General features: G+C 39.6%; 1 protein-coding gene across 1 annotated transcript in view; it reads right to left on the bottom strand.

Annotated features, from left to right (window-relative positions):
- Positions 1-13,205, bottom strand: part of EP300 (E1A binding protein p300) — an 89,647-nt gene that overhangs the window by 42,246 nt on the left and 34,196 nt on the right. Inside the window, exons 5-6 of the mRNA XM_007941701.2 lie at positions 11,383-11,496; positions 8,295-8,540 (exon numbers count right to left, since the gene is read on the bottom strand). Coding sequence (XP_007939892.1) covers positions 8,295-8,540; positions 11,383-11,496 — 360 coding nt within the window. The remainder of the gene's footprint in view (positions 1-8,294; positions 8,541-11,382; positions 11,497-13,205) is intronic.

Below are 13,205 nucleotides of genomic sequence, written 5' to 3'. Positions count from 1 at the left end.
CAGAAGATGAGCCTTTTAGATCAGAAGGCACTTAAGATATGACCGGGGAAGAGCTGCCTCTTCCTTAATGACGTGGTTGGAGTAAAGCTTTTGGGACCTCCATCTGCTGCAAACATTCATTAATAATTGGAACACAGAATGTATGAAGTATGAATACTGGAAAATTGGAAGTTGTCCAAAATGAAATGGAACACATAAAGATCAATACCCTAGGCATTAGTGAGCTGACATGGACTGGTTTTGGCCATTCTGCATCAGACAACCATATAATCTACTATGGTAGGAATGACAAACTGAAGAGGAATGGTGTGTCATTCACAGTCACAAAGAATGTAGCAAGATCTATCTGGAAGTACAATGCTGTCAGTGATACGGTAATATCCATATGCCTACAAGGAAGACCACTTAATATAACTAATACTCAAATTTATGCACCACCCACCAAAGCCACAGATGAGGAAATTGAAGATTTTTACTGCATCTCACCTACTTTGCCCATGCTGTCAGAAAGGACCATTTCCTCGAGAAGGACATCATGCTTGGTATAGTGGAGGGTCAACAAAAAAGGGAAAGGCCCTCAACAAGATGGGTCGGCACAGTGACTGCAACAATGGGCTGAGGTACATATAGGAAGTATTGTGAGGCTGGCACAGGACGGGTAGTGTTTCTTTCTCTTGTACATAGGGTCTCTGTGAGTCAGAGCCAACTTGACCACACCTATTCTGTCATATTTTTGACCAAATATGCAATCAACATGTGCTGATTATCACTGGTGACTGTAATGCAAAAGTTGGAAACACAAGAATTGCCAGTAGTTGGAAAATACAGCCTTGGTGATAGAAGTAGTACTGGAGATCGCAGGGTAGAATTCTGCAGCACCAATGACTCAGTTATTGCAAATACCTTTTGTCAACAACATAAATGGCAGCTATACACATGGACTTCACCAGATGGAGTACACAGGAATCAGATCAACTACATGTGTGGAAAGAGGTAGCTAAGAAGCTCAGTATCTTCAGCCAAAACAAGGCCAGGAGCTGACTGCTGAAACGACCATCAATTGCTCATATGCAAGTTCAAGATGAAACTGAAGACAATTAAAACAAGTCCCTCAGGGCCAAAATATGACCTTGATTATATCCCTCCTGAATTTAGAGACCATCTAAAGAACAGATTTGATGCACTGAACATCAATGACTGAAAATCAGAGGAATAGTGGGATGACATCAAAAACATCATCCATGAAGAAAGCAAGAGATCATTAAAAAGACAAGAAAGGAAGAAAAGACCAAAATGGATGTCAGAAGAGACTCTGAAACCTGTCCTTGAGTGGAGAGTAGCTAAAGCAGATGGAAGAATAGACAGGATAAAAGAGCTGAATAGAAGATTTCAAAGAGCAGCTTGAGAAGACAAAGTCAATTATTATAATGAAATGTGCAAAGACATGGAGTTAGAAACCAAAAGGGAAGAACATACTCAGCATTTCTCAAGTGGAAAGAAATGAAGAAAAAATTCAAGCCTTGGGTTGTAATACTGAAAGATTCTATGGGCAAAATATTGAATGATGCAGGAAACATCGAAAGAAGATGGAAGGAATACACAGTCACTGTACCAAAAAGAACTGGTTGATGTCCATCCATTTCAGGAGGTGGCATATGATCAAGAACCAACGGTACTGAAGGAAGATGTCAAAGCTGCACTGAAGGAATTGGTGAAGAACAAGCCTCCAGAAATTGATGGTATCTACTGAGATGTTTCAACAAATGGATGCCCTGCTGGAGGCACTCACTTGGTTATGCCAAGAAATTTGGAAGACAGCTACTTGGCCAAGTGACTGGAAGAGATCAATATTTGTACCCATTCCAAAGAAAAGTGATCCCACAGAATGTGGAAATTATCAAACATATCTAATAACACATGCAAGTAAAATTTTACTGAAGATAATTCAAAAACGGCTGCAGCAGTTTACTGACAGAGAACTTCCAGAAATACAAGCTGGATTCTGAAGAGGATGTGCAATGAGGGATATTACTCTTGATGTCAGGTGGCTCTTGGCTGAAAGCAAACAATGTTTACTTGTGTTTTACTGATTTAAAGAATGACTGTGTGGATCATAACACATTATAGATAACATTGAGAAGAATGGGAATTCCAGAACATTAATTGTGCTCATAAGGAACCTGTACATAGACCAGAAGGCTGTCGTTTGAACAGAACAAGGGAATATTGCATCCTTTCCCCATACTTATTCAATCTGTATGCTGAGCAAATAATCCAAGAATCTAGACTATGTGAAGAAGAACGTGGCATTAAGATTGTTGGAAGAATCATTAACAGCCTGCTATACGCTGAAGACACAAACTTTGCTTGCTGAAAGTGAGGATGATTTCAAGCACTTACTGATGAAGATTAAAGACTACAGTCTGCAGTATGGATTACATCTCAATACAAAGAAAACAAAAACCCTCACAACTGAACCAGTAAGCAGCATCACAATAAATGGAGAAAAGACTGAAGTTGTCAAAGATTTCATATTACTTGGTTCCAAAACCAACACCTATGGAAGCAACAGTCAAGACATCAGATGACGTATTACACTGGGAAAATCTGCTGCAAAACACCTCTTTCAAGTGCTGAAGAGCAAAGGTGCTTCTTTTAAGACTAAGGTGTACCTGACCCAAGCCATACTGTTTTCAATTGCCTCATATACATGTGAGAGTTGGATAATGAATAAGGAAGCCCAAAGAAGAGTTGATGCTTTTGAGTTATGGTGCTGGTGAAGAATATTCTAAGTACCATGGACTGCTAAAAGAACTAACAGATCTGTCCTGGAAGAAGTGCAGCCAGAATGCTCCTTAGAAGCGAGAATGGCCAGACATCTTCTCATCTACTTTGGTCATGTTGTCAGAAGGGACCATTTCCTCGAGAAGGATATCATGATTGGTATAGTGGAGGGTCAACAAAAAAGGGAAAGGTCCTCAACCAGATGGGCTGGCACAGTGGCTGCAAGAATGGGCTGAGGTACATATAAGGAAGTACTGTGAGGCTGGCACAGGACCGGGCAGTGTTTCTTTCTGTTGTCCACAGGGTCTCTATGAGTCAGAGCCAACATGGCCGCACCTAACAACTGCCTTTGGATGGCACATGAAAACCCAGCTAAACATCTTTGCCCAAGTCTCCAGGCCTATTAAGTATTTCAGCATATGACTGCCACCAGTGGCGCAATCATAACTTGAGAAGGACTACCTACACAGGCCACTAGAGTGAGCAGTCACTTGGGAGCTCAAGAACGTAGGAAGTTAAACATTGCTGACACTGCCAGAGGTGCTCAGAAGAAATGAACGAAGACACAATTAATAGCATCAAAAATTAGTGAGAATGTATTTTTGTTGTTGGAGCTTGAGGAATCCCCTATCAATGAAATCTTAATTTACAGACTATGTGAATTCAATAGGACCTGGAAGATTAGTAAGAATTGTCACTGAGGACTGACATTAAAAACCTAGTTTTGAAATAAAAAAATATAAAAATAAATTCCAGGATCAAGAAAGAATTTCTTCTTCACCTCCCTGCTACTAAATCTTTAAAACCTGACACAAGTAATAAGCAACACCATGGCTCTGTCTACTTAATAATTTGCCTACTCAACCTGACTAGATGATACTTCAAAGTAAAGATCCTGGCCTTTTTCTATCTGTGTTCATGTGTTTTTTCAACACACAGCAGAGCTGAAGGAATTCTGCTTACCATTTGTTCACCTGCCCCTGTCTGTCACAGGTCCCTGAAATCTCCAACTGTGTGAGACGGCTCCAGCACTGCATCCAGTTCTGCCGCAGTGGGAGACACAAGTGCAACGCCCAAGTGGGCCTGGGAGTGCATCTGCCCGGGGAAGTATGACTGTAAATGCTCGCTCAGGCTCTCAGCTGGTTACTCAGCACTACAGTCTTCAGGTAAAGATGAGAGGACACAGACTCATAAGCAGCATTTTCCTTTTAAAGAGCTGACAGTCTAGGAACGTAAACTAGAGATTACAACTACACCAAATGAGAGAGTATGAAATAAAGCTGAGAGGTTCCAAAGTTTTCGTAAGTGACTAAGTTAACCAATAATTTAAAGGTCAGCAAGGCCACGGAGACACTATAAATAAAGGCTACTTCAAGGCAAGCAAGAGTTCCAAGACATTTTTATGTTGAAATTATTAACGTCTGTACACATTCATACCACCGTCTATGACGTATCTGTACCCAAAATGTTTAACCTGGACCTAACTATAAGGAAACAATTAGGCATATTCAAATTGTGGAATAATCTACACAACAACTTATCTGGACTGATAATCAAAACCCAATCAATGCATGATGAACAAAGAGGAAAAAAGCGAGATGACTTCTAGATTAAGACAAAGAAAAAATAAGTAATAAAACGAGTGTCAAAACTTTGAGTTTGGAGACCTGAAGAAATCTGAATAGAGACAGTAGGTTAGTAACATTATTCAATTTCTTAGGCACGATTCTGGTATTGTAGTTATGGAAAAGAATGTGCTTTGCCTTAGGAGATATACACTGAAATAGTAAGTTAGTGTAAGGATGTCTTAAATTTACATAAAAACAAAGCAAACATGGTCACAATGTTAAAAATGAGCGAATGTAGGTATATGGTGCCACTGCACTATTCCAACTTTAATGTAGGTCTGAAATTTTCAAATAAAAATTTAAGGGAAAAAATTGTCCTAATATTTAAATATGGAAATGTAGTCACCAAAATATTACCTTTACCTCAGACTTGCAATGGGTGTGACAGAGAACTGAGATTTTAAGTTTCTGTCAAGTGTCTGCTGGAGGGATACTTTTTTATGGCCCCAATTTCCTAAGAAAGTGTTTTCTTAGATTTCTAACTACATGTCCAACCCTACTCTTGGCAGGGCTCCCAAGAATACCATAAATGATCTCAGTGAGGCCTGACAATACTTATCACTGGTGGAGTCTAATCTCAGAGAAACACCCAAGCTAAACATTACAGATTGCCGAATAAATGAAAGTCTATTACTTCTGTTTACAAATGAGATAAAATCTTTTATACCCCTGGGGCCAACAACATGGTCCATTCATGAAACTAGCCTACCAGATCTGGACTGAGCCTAAGTACCATCCGAAGATACAGGTGCTTAGTAGAGGAGAACAGTTTTGTCTAGTGTTTCAAAATCTTAAGAGACATGAAAAAGATAAAAAAATAGTTATCAGTGCTAATTTAGGTATTAATAATTGTGTATATTTTGTTAGTCTTTCCAAGAATTTGGCACTAGGGTAAGGTCAAGTTGAAACTCCAGGGCCATATTAATGATCATCAAGTAGAAAAGTACAAAATTATTTTATTCCTAGTAATTGCCATTATAAAACTCTAATAAAGGCAGAAGCCTTAAGGAATCACTTCAAACACTTGAAAAAGACATTTATAGCCAAAAAGCCCTGGCTGAAAATCAGCATAAAGTATAAAATGTTGGTTGAAGTTACTAAGTTACTTAAGATTTTGGTGTGACATGAAAAAGCAGTCACTTGCTCATAACACACAATAAATACTTTCTCACAGAAGTTTAAAATGGTTTAAAGAAAATTCCAAGACCCTGTCATGGTGACCCCATTCTGATTATTTATCATATAGGCTTTAGGAAATTCCTAAGAAGAAAATGAAAACACAAAGGGACATCTTCTATGTAACATAAACACACAGTACTAACTACTAAAAACAGCTTTGGCATAAAAGGAAAAATACAGCATAAACAGCCTTTGCCTACTTGGGGTTTTTCTGTTAAAAAGAAAAAATGAGGATCCTATAGGCTGAGAAGTAGAGCGTGTTTTCAAAAGAGGATATCAAGATAGGATCTACTGTATGATCTCATTTATAAAAAATAAGAAACTATACAGAAAGCAAGGACTGTTAGTGGTTACCACAACAGTGGCTGTAGAATGATCTGGAAAAGGAGAGTGCGAATAGTCAGTCGTACAACTTGAAGGATGTAGTTAACGTCACAGAAAAGCTGAAAACAAACCTGTAAAGGCAAGATCTCTCCTCATTCCATCTTCTGGTTCAGGTTTTTAAAGAAACTAGTTACTCAATAATTAGTTAACAAGTGAGCACTGCTTGTCATGAAACAGTGAAAAACACAGCCAAACTGGTTTATGGGTAAAGGGCACAGAAATTTATCTAAGAAAAGAAAAACTTATCTATATCCTGGACTAGTTAAAAAACCAAAATAATCCCTTTTTAAGAAGACTGCTTTCAGGGATGAAATAAACTGACCAACCAATGAACAAAAACAATGAGGAAGAAGAAGAATCTAAGTTCTACTAAAGAATCCATCTATCAAAGAGTATAACACCTCTACCTAAAACAGTCTCAGCAGTGACTACAAGGTCTGACTGCCAAGAGTGAGAAATTCTCTGCCACTACCTGGCATCTAATATCCAAATTACTGGAAATCAGAACAGAAATTGGTGAGACCAAATGGACTACTTTCATACTCTCTTAATTTTCACTTTTAGAGAACAAACTGTTAAACACTGTTTATGAAAACAGTATCATTAAAATGTTATAGCATGTGGCCCAAGCTAGGCTTAAAGATTTATCATTAGTTTTAAAATACTTTTACAGCGTTAGTTTTTTTTTTTTAAAAAAGAGAAGAATGTCTGATTGTTGAGTCAAGATGGAGAAATGATAAGAATGGGAGGAATAGAACACACCTAGAAGAAAGTGAAATCCGTAAACTAGCATACCTGAAAATCTAGATGATTTTTGTAAAAATTAACCAACTAAGCAAAATTAACTAGAGCAGCAATAAAAAACCAATTGTAGAAGAAACTCACGTACCCTTCCAAGTATTTGGTAACGTGTGATAACATCCTACAGTGACACTGAAGATTTTCTGTGGTCTGTTGGCTTTGAGAAGATTCCCACTCCTGGTGCCCTCACATGTGGGAGCAGAACTGCTCCACAGGGTTTCCAGGCTATGACTTTTTAGAAAGATGATGGCTGGGCCAGTCCTCCAAGACACCCCTGGTGGGTTTGAACTGCCAACCTCTGGGCTAATGGTCAGGTTCCTAACTGTTTGCACCACCCAGGGACTCCTGAGAGATTACTATTATGCAGATACTGAGAATGATGCAGCTTTCTACTGCTAAGTAAAAATGGTCATAATATACTGTTAAAGAATAAGTTACATAACTATATAAGGCGTAACTGAGACACCTCAGGCACAGAGACTGTAACCTGAAGGATGAGGTAAGTATGTGGTAACTTTAACTATGCTTATCTTCTAGTTAGCGGAGTGATTATTCCATAACGGATATGTAAAGTTACCTGTATCATAATTTTACAAGTTAAAAACAAGAGGAACCAACAAGATTACGTTTTTGTAAGAACGGTATGTTCGATTTTACTGCCTCATTTAAAATCACACTGTAAGGGAGAGATGAAGTCTCTGACCATTAATAGTACGATAAAATGGGCATCACAGGAGATGCACTGTCGATTATCTAGAACCAAATTGTTTTCTCGCTAAGGAAAAACTTCACCATCAAGAATAATTTCAGAATAAGAGGCAAGGTATTAAAGCTATGGACTGATCAATGCTGGATATGTTAACTATTAAAAAAAAAAAGACTTAAATGTTCAACTTCCTGATAGCAAAGGGATCATTTAGCAAAGTTCTTTCGTTTTATCATATATAATCGGAGAAACAAATACTTCCTTCCCTCCCAGTTGTATCACAGAAGAGGTTAGGTCAACAAGTGCATCCAAAAACTATTTCAAAAGGGACACTACTCTTTCTGCCAGGTATCTGAATGTCTACATTAATAATAACCACACTCATTTTTATAATTTCAAACCAAAACAATACCAAGGGACATTTCTGTTGTGTGGTTTCAAGCAGGAAAAAAAATCTAGAAGCCCATGTCCACCTATGACTGTTCAGACAAAGAAGTACTGCGTAACTTTTGTAAATGGAGACACCGAGTATTCAGAGAGAAAAAAGTCCACTCTGGTAAAGCCACATATCTGCATAAAAGGATCGAGGAGGATATAAACCATTACCAGTTACTGTGGAAAATGAATTTAAAAAGGACCGTTTACACTGCAGTTTCTAAAGGTTAAAAAAAAAAATAATAATAAAAAAATAATAATCAAGTAGACAGAGGCCAAGAGGGAAAGCAGACTCCAGGAAGGAACGAAGCTGCACTGGAGAGAGCACTGAACATGCACGAGCAATCCCCCCTGTCCCAGGCGGACCACCAACTTACTCATGTTGCCCATGGTGCGCATGCCTTGGGGAGACTGCCCAGACTGCTGGTTTTGCTGGCTCTTCGCCTGCACCTGGGTCTGTGCCGGCATCTGATTCACCTGATAGGGCAGTCCTAGAGCTGCATAGGCTCGCTCTATAGAGCTGGGATCGATCTGACTGACGGTGCTCAGGCTGGGCGCCGACTGCTGACCCACCCCTAGAGAACCAGCATTTCCAATGCCAACAGCTGCTCCAGTCAAAATTGCTACAACACAAAAGAAATGGTATTCCAACATTAAAGACAGTACGAGAGAAGACCAACATGTGTAAGTTAAATTAAAAAAACACTAAGTGTTCATGTGACTATAAATATCTCAGTACATGTATCTTGTCTCCCATTAATTCTTTGAAAAAATTTCTAGATATAGAGCTGATTGGTTGAAGGGGACCACTGCCACAACCAGGTCACCAGTGTTCCCACCACCCATGAATTAATGTCTAGGGCCACACGAGCACCACCAGCAGGCACTACTCCACTTCAGTCACTGTGACAGGAGAGAAATGGCTCTTTATTTCATTTCATTATCTTATAGTGAACTGTGCTCTATTTTTTGGGGTAGTTTTAACTACCCCTAATTTTCTACTGGGCTATTTCTGATTTCTTTATTAACTTAAGAATTAACTGATTTCAAGTACAGCTTCTGCAGATAATCAATTCTGTGTGCACACATGAGGATGTTTCTGGATTTTTCTAACCTCTTTTACTAACCTGTGTACTTTCATACAGGAGCCATTGTCCTTTAATTTTACGATTTTGAATCCCACAGGGATTTGATTTATTACACTCCTTATTATATGTTTTCCTGGCTATTCTCACAAGCTGCCCTTCTAGATGAATTTTAAACTCACTGCCATCAAGTCAAATTCGACTCATAATGACCCCTCCTTGGATTTCCAAGGCCTATCTCTACAGAACTAGACTGCCCAATCTTTCTTCCAAGGAGCAGCTAGTGGGTTTGAATGGCCAGCCTTCTGGTTAGCAGTCAAATGCTTAAGCACTAGGATCACTTCATCTATTTCCCTAAATAATCTCCTTGAGATTAACTGTGTTAGGTTGAACTTTTCTTCTTAATATAAAGCATACTCAACCATATCTCTGACATTATTCTTTTATATCAGAAAACGACTATTTTTTTTATATTCAGCAACCAGCCACCTACCTAAATTTACTTAATGAAATCAAAGGCATCATTATCATGAGAAAATTACTGTACCTTTCCTTCAGTCCCCTAATACAACTGAATATGGGCAGAGAATCCCAGTGTACATACAACAGTGCTTTATATATCCTTCTGTCAACATTTCACAATTGTATAACTAACATATCTTCCACATTATTTTGTTTTAACTGGAATGTGGTGAATAACAGTGGGAGACAGCTCAGCTTACTAAGGTTTAAGAACTAAACATTTTCAGTGACTAGGTACCCTCAATTCAGACTTCCAGCCTCCTAAACTGAGAAAACAAATTTGTTTGTTAAAGCTCCCCAACTGAGGCTTGTCTATTTTAGCAGCACTAAGAAACTAAGATAGTGGTAAAAGGAAAAAATAAATACGCTGGACTTAAAACTTGTGTTTCAGGGTTACCATCAAGACAGTGAAAAGGCAAACCACAAAACAGGAGAAATAGATGCAAATCACATATCCAGAATACATAAAGAACTGTTACAATTCAATAATAAAGAACCAAGTAATCCAATTTTAAAATGAGCAAGGAATCTGAATAGTTAATTGTGGTAGTTAAGGTTACGTGTCAGTTTGTCTAGGCCTGGGTTTGAGTAGCTGGGCAGCTGGATATAGTTATTCCCCATGATGAGACTGGTAATCAACTCCATGGGGAATCTACTGGAGCAGCGGAGTAGCTGTCTTAGGGATGTGGTCCACTTCCAGTATATAAGCAGCAGCACTGAGAATGGTCTCTGCAGCTTTCTGGCGCGCTTGGACCCTGTATGTAGCCGAGTCTTCGTTCAGCAGCCTGCCATGTTTCCTGCCCATCTTGGGACTTGAACTAGTGGCTTCCCGTGCAGTTTGGTAATCTTGGGACTGTGCCATTTTATTGGTCGACCTTGGGTTTGTCAGCCTCAGGAGCCAGTAGCAGCCTGAGTTAAGAGAAACCTTTAGCTTCAGTGGGCTGGGAGCAAGAGGCAGAGCTGAAGCCCAAGGTCAAGTGGCTTTCATCCAGCCCCTAGAGCTGGCATTTGAACCTGGACTTCTAGCCACCAAAACTCTAACAGAATAAACTCCTGTTCGTTAAAGGCACCCATTTTTGGTATTTGTTAGAGCAGCATTAGAGAACCAAAACAGTAATTCTCAAAAAAAAAGGTCCACATGGCCAAGAAGCGCCTGAAAAAGGCTCCCAGGAAAATGCAAATCAAAACCATAATGAGATACCACTTCACAAACAGTAGAATGGCTATTGTTAAGTAAGACAGTAACAAGTGTCGGCAAGGATGTGGAGAAACTGGAACCCTCATACACTGCTGGTGAAGCTGAAAAATGGTGCAGCTGCTTTGGAAAACAATGTGGCAGTCTTCAAAGGGCTAAACTCAGAATAACCCTATGACCCAGCAATTCCACTCCCAGGTAGAATGAGAAGTGAACACAGATGTCCACACAAAGACTTGTATGTGAATATTCACTGCATCGTGATAGCCAAAAAGTAGAAACCACCTAATGGCCCATCAACTGAAGAATGGGTAAAAATAAAATGTGGTCTATCCATGTAACGGAATATTGTTTGGCTAGAAAAAGGAATGAAATACTGATACATGCCACAACGTGGATGTTATGAATATTATGCTAAATGACTCAATGAAAGAAGCTAATCAGGAAAGACTATGTATCATATGGTTCCATTTATATGAAATGTCCAGTCAGGCAGGTCTATAAAAACAGAAGGTAGATTAGAAGTTGTAAAGGGCAAAAGAAGCGATCAGGTAGTCATAGGAACCACATATAATCAACAAGTACTCTAAATCCATCAAAAAGCACTGATGAAATTCCAAAAATAACTTTTGATATAAAGGGCCCAGAGATTCCATCACTTACACTGTTGATTTCTCTTATCTCCAGCATTTTTGAGAGGGAGACACACAGGACAATCATGCCTTGTACAATTCTTCCAGTGTGAAATGATTTGTCGAGAAGATGCACAATGTGCCACTAAAGAGAAGAGTGGAGATTATATTTTTATATTAATAAAAATAACAAGAGCAGATACTTGAGTACTTAACAAATGCTACATATGTTCTCATTCATTTCACCTTCAAAACAACCCTCTGGGTGGCTACCATCAATACTCACACTTTATAGTAAAGAAAACAGGCAAAAGATGGTTAAGGGGTATGGAAGAAGTCAGAGAGCCCTCCAGAAGTCTGGCTATCCAGACCCATATTTCTAATCACCATACTGCACAACCTCCTTTATTCTAGGAAAAGGTACCCAAAACCAGCATTATGACCACATATACCTATAGAAAGATTTTAAGTGACTAAATACAAAAACTACACTAGATTTGGCAAAACTGTTTAATATGTGCCTGTGACAGCAAACCTTCAGTAACAGTTAAAGCAGGCTTCCCGCTGATGTTGGTAGGTGCCATCGAGTCAGTTCCAACCCACAGCAATGCCATGTACAACAGAGCTTGGAATCGCCTGGCCTGTGCCATCCTCCCCACTGCTGCTGTTTGAGTGGACTGCTGCAGCCACTTTGTGTCAACCCATTTCCTTGAGGATCTTCCTTTCTTGTGATGACTCTCTGCTTTACCAACCATTATGGCACTCTCCAGGGACTGGTCTCTCCTGATCACATGTCCAAAGTAAGTGAGAAGAAGTCTTGCCATCCTTGCTTCTAAGGCACATTCTCTGACTGTACTTCTTCCAAGATAGATGTGTTCATTCTTCTGGTAGTTCATGGAATACTTAATATTCTTTGCCAACATCATAATTCAAAAGCATCAATTCTTCTTTGGTCTTCCTTTTTTGTCTTTTTAAAATAAAGTTTTATTGTGATTTGGGTGAAAACTTAGAGAAAACTGGTTTTCCATTCAATGTCATACACACTTTCTTTGTTTTGTGACAGACTGCAATCCCCACAGCACTGAGCACTCTTCCACTTCACCATGCACCCTTCTTTCCTTTCCCTTCCTGCCTTTTAAACTTAATCCCTGGGCAAATGCTGCCCTTTTGCTCTCATGTGGTCGACCGTTTCGAGAAGCACATTCCTCGTGAGCGCTAACTATTCATTTTATAGGCCTGTACACTGTACTGTCTGGCTAAAAGGTGACCTCCAGGAATGGCTTCAGTTCTAGGACTGAAAGGTGTCCAAGGACCATAGTCTCGGGGGTTCTACCAGTCACTATCAGACCAGTAAGCCTGTTTTTTTTTTTTTAATGATTTGGAGATTTGTTCCACATTTTTCTCCCACTCTATCCAGGACCTCCTATTGTGGCCCCTTTCAGAGTGGTTGGCAGTGGTAACAGGCACCATCTAGATCTTCTGGTCCCAGGGTCATGGAGGCTGATGTCTGCATGCCCCATCAGTTCTTTGGACTAATTGTTTTGTTGCATCTTCAATTTTCTTCACTCTTTGCTCCAGATGGGGAGAGATCAACAGTTGCACCTTAGATAGCCACTCACAAGCTTTAAGATCCCAGTAGCTACTCACTAAAGCAGGATGGAGAACATTACTTTTGTGGACTATGTTATGCCAACTGACTTTGATCTCTGCCAAGACTATGGTCTTCCTTATTCACTGTCCAGCTTTCACATGTGTACGACATCATTAAAAATACCATTCAGGCACGCGTGACCCACGAAGCTTCTAGGGCAGGAGGTGAAAGGTCAGTCGGCCAGGGGGAGTCTGTCCAGTGCC

This window comes from Orycteropus afer, unplaced genomic scaffold (assembly GCF_000298275.1).
Source record: "Orycteropus afer afer isolate SDZICR_OR568_19922 unplaced genomic scaffold, OryAfe1.0 scaffold00083, whole genome shotgun sequence".
NCBI lineage: Eukaryota > Metazoa > Chordata > Mammalia > Tubulidentata > Orycteropodidae > Orycteropus > Orycteropus afer.
Note: the sequence above shows the minus strand (reverse complement) of the source record. Positions and strands in the feature narration are given on the sequence as shown.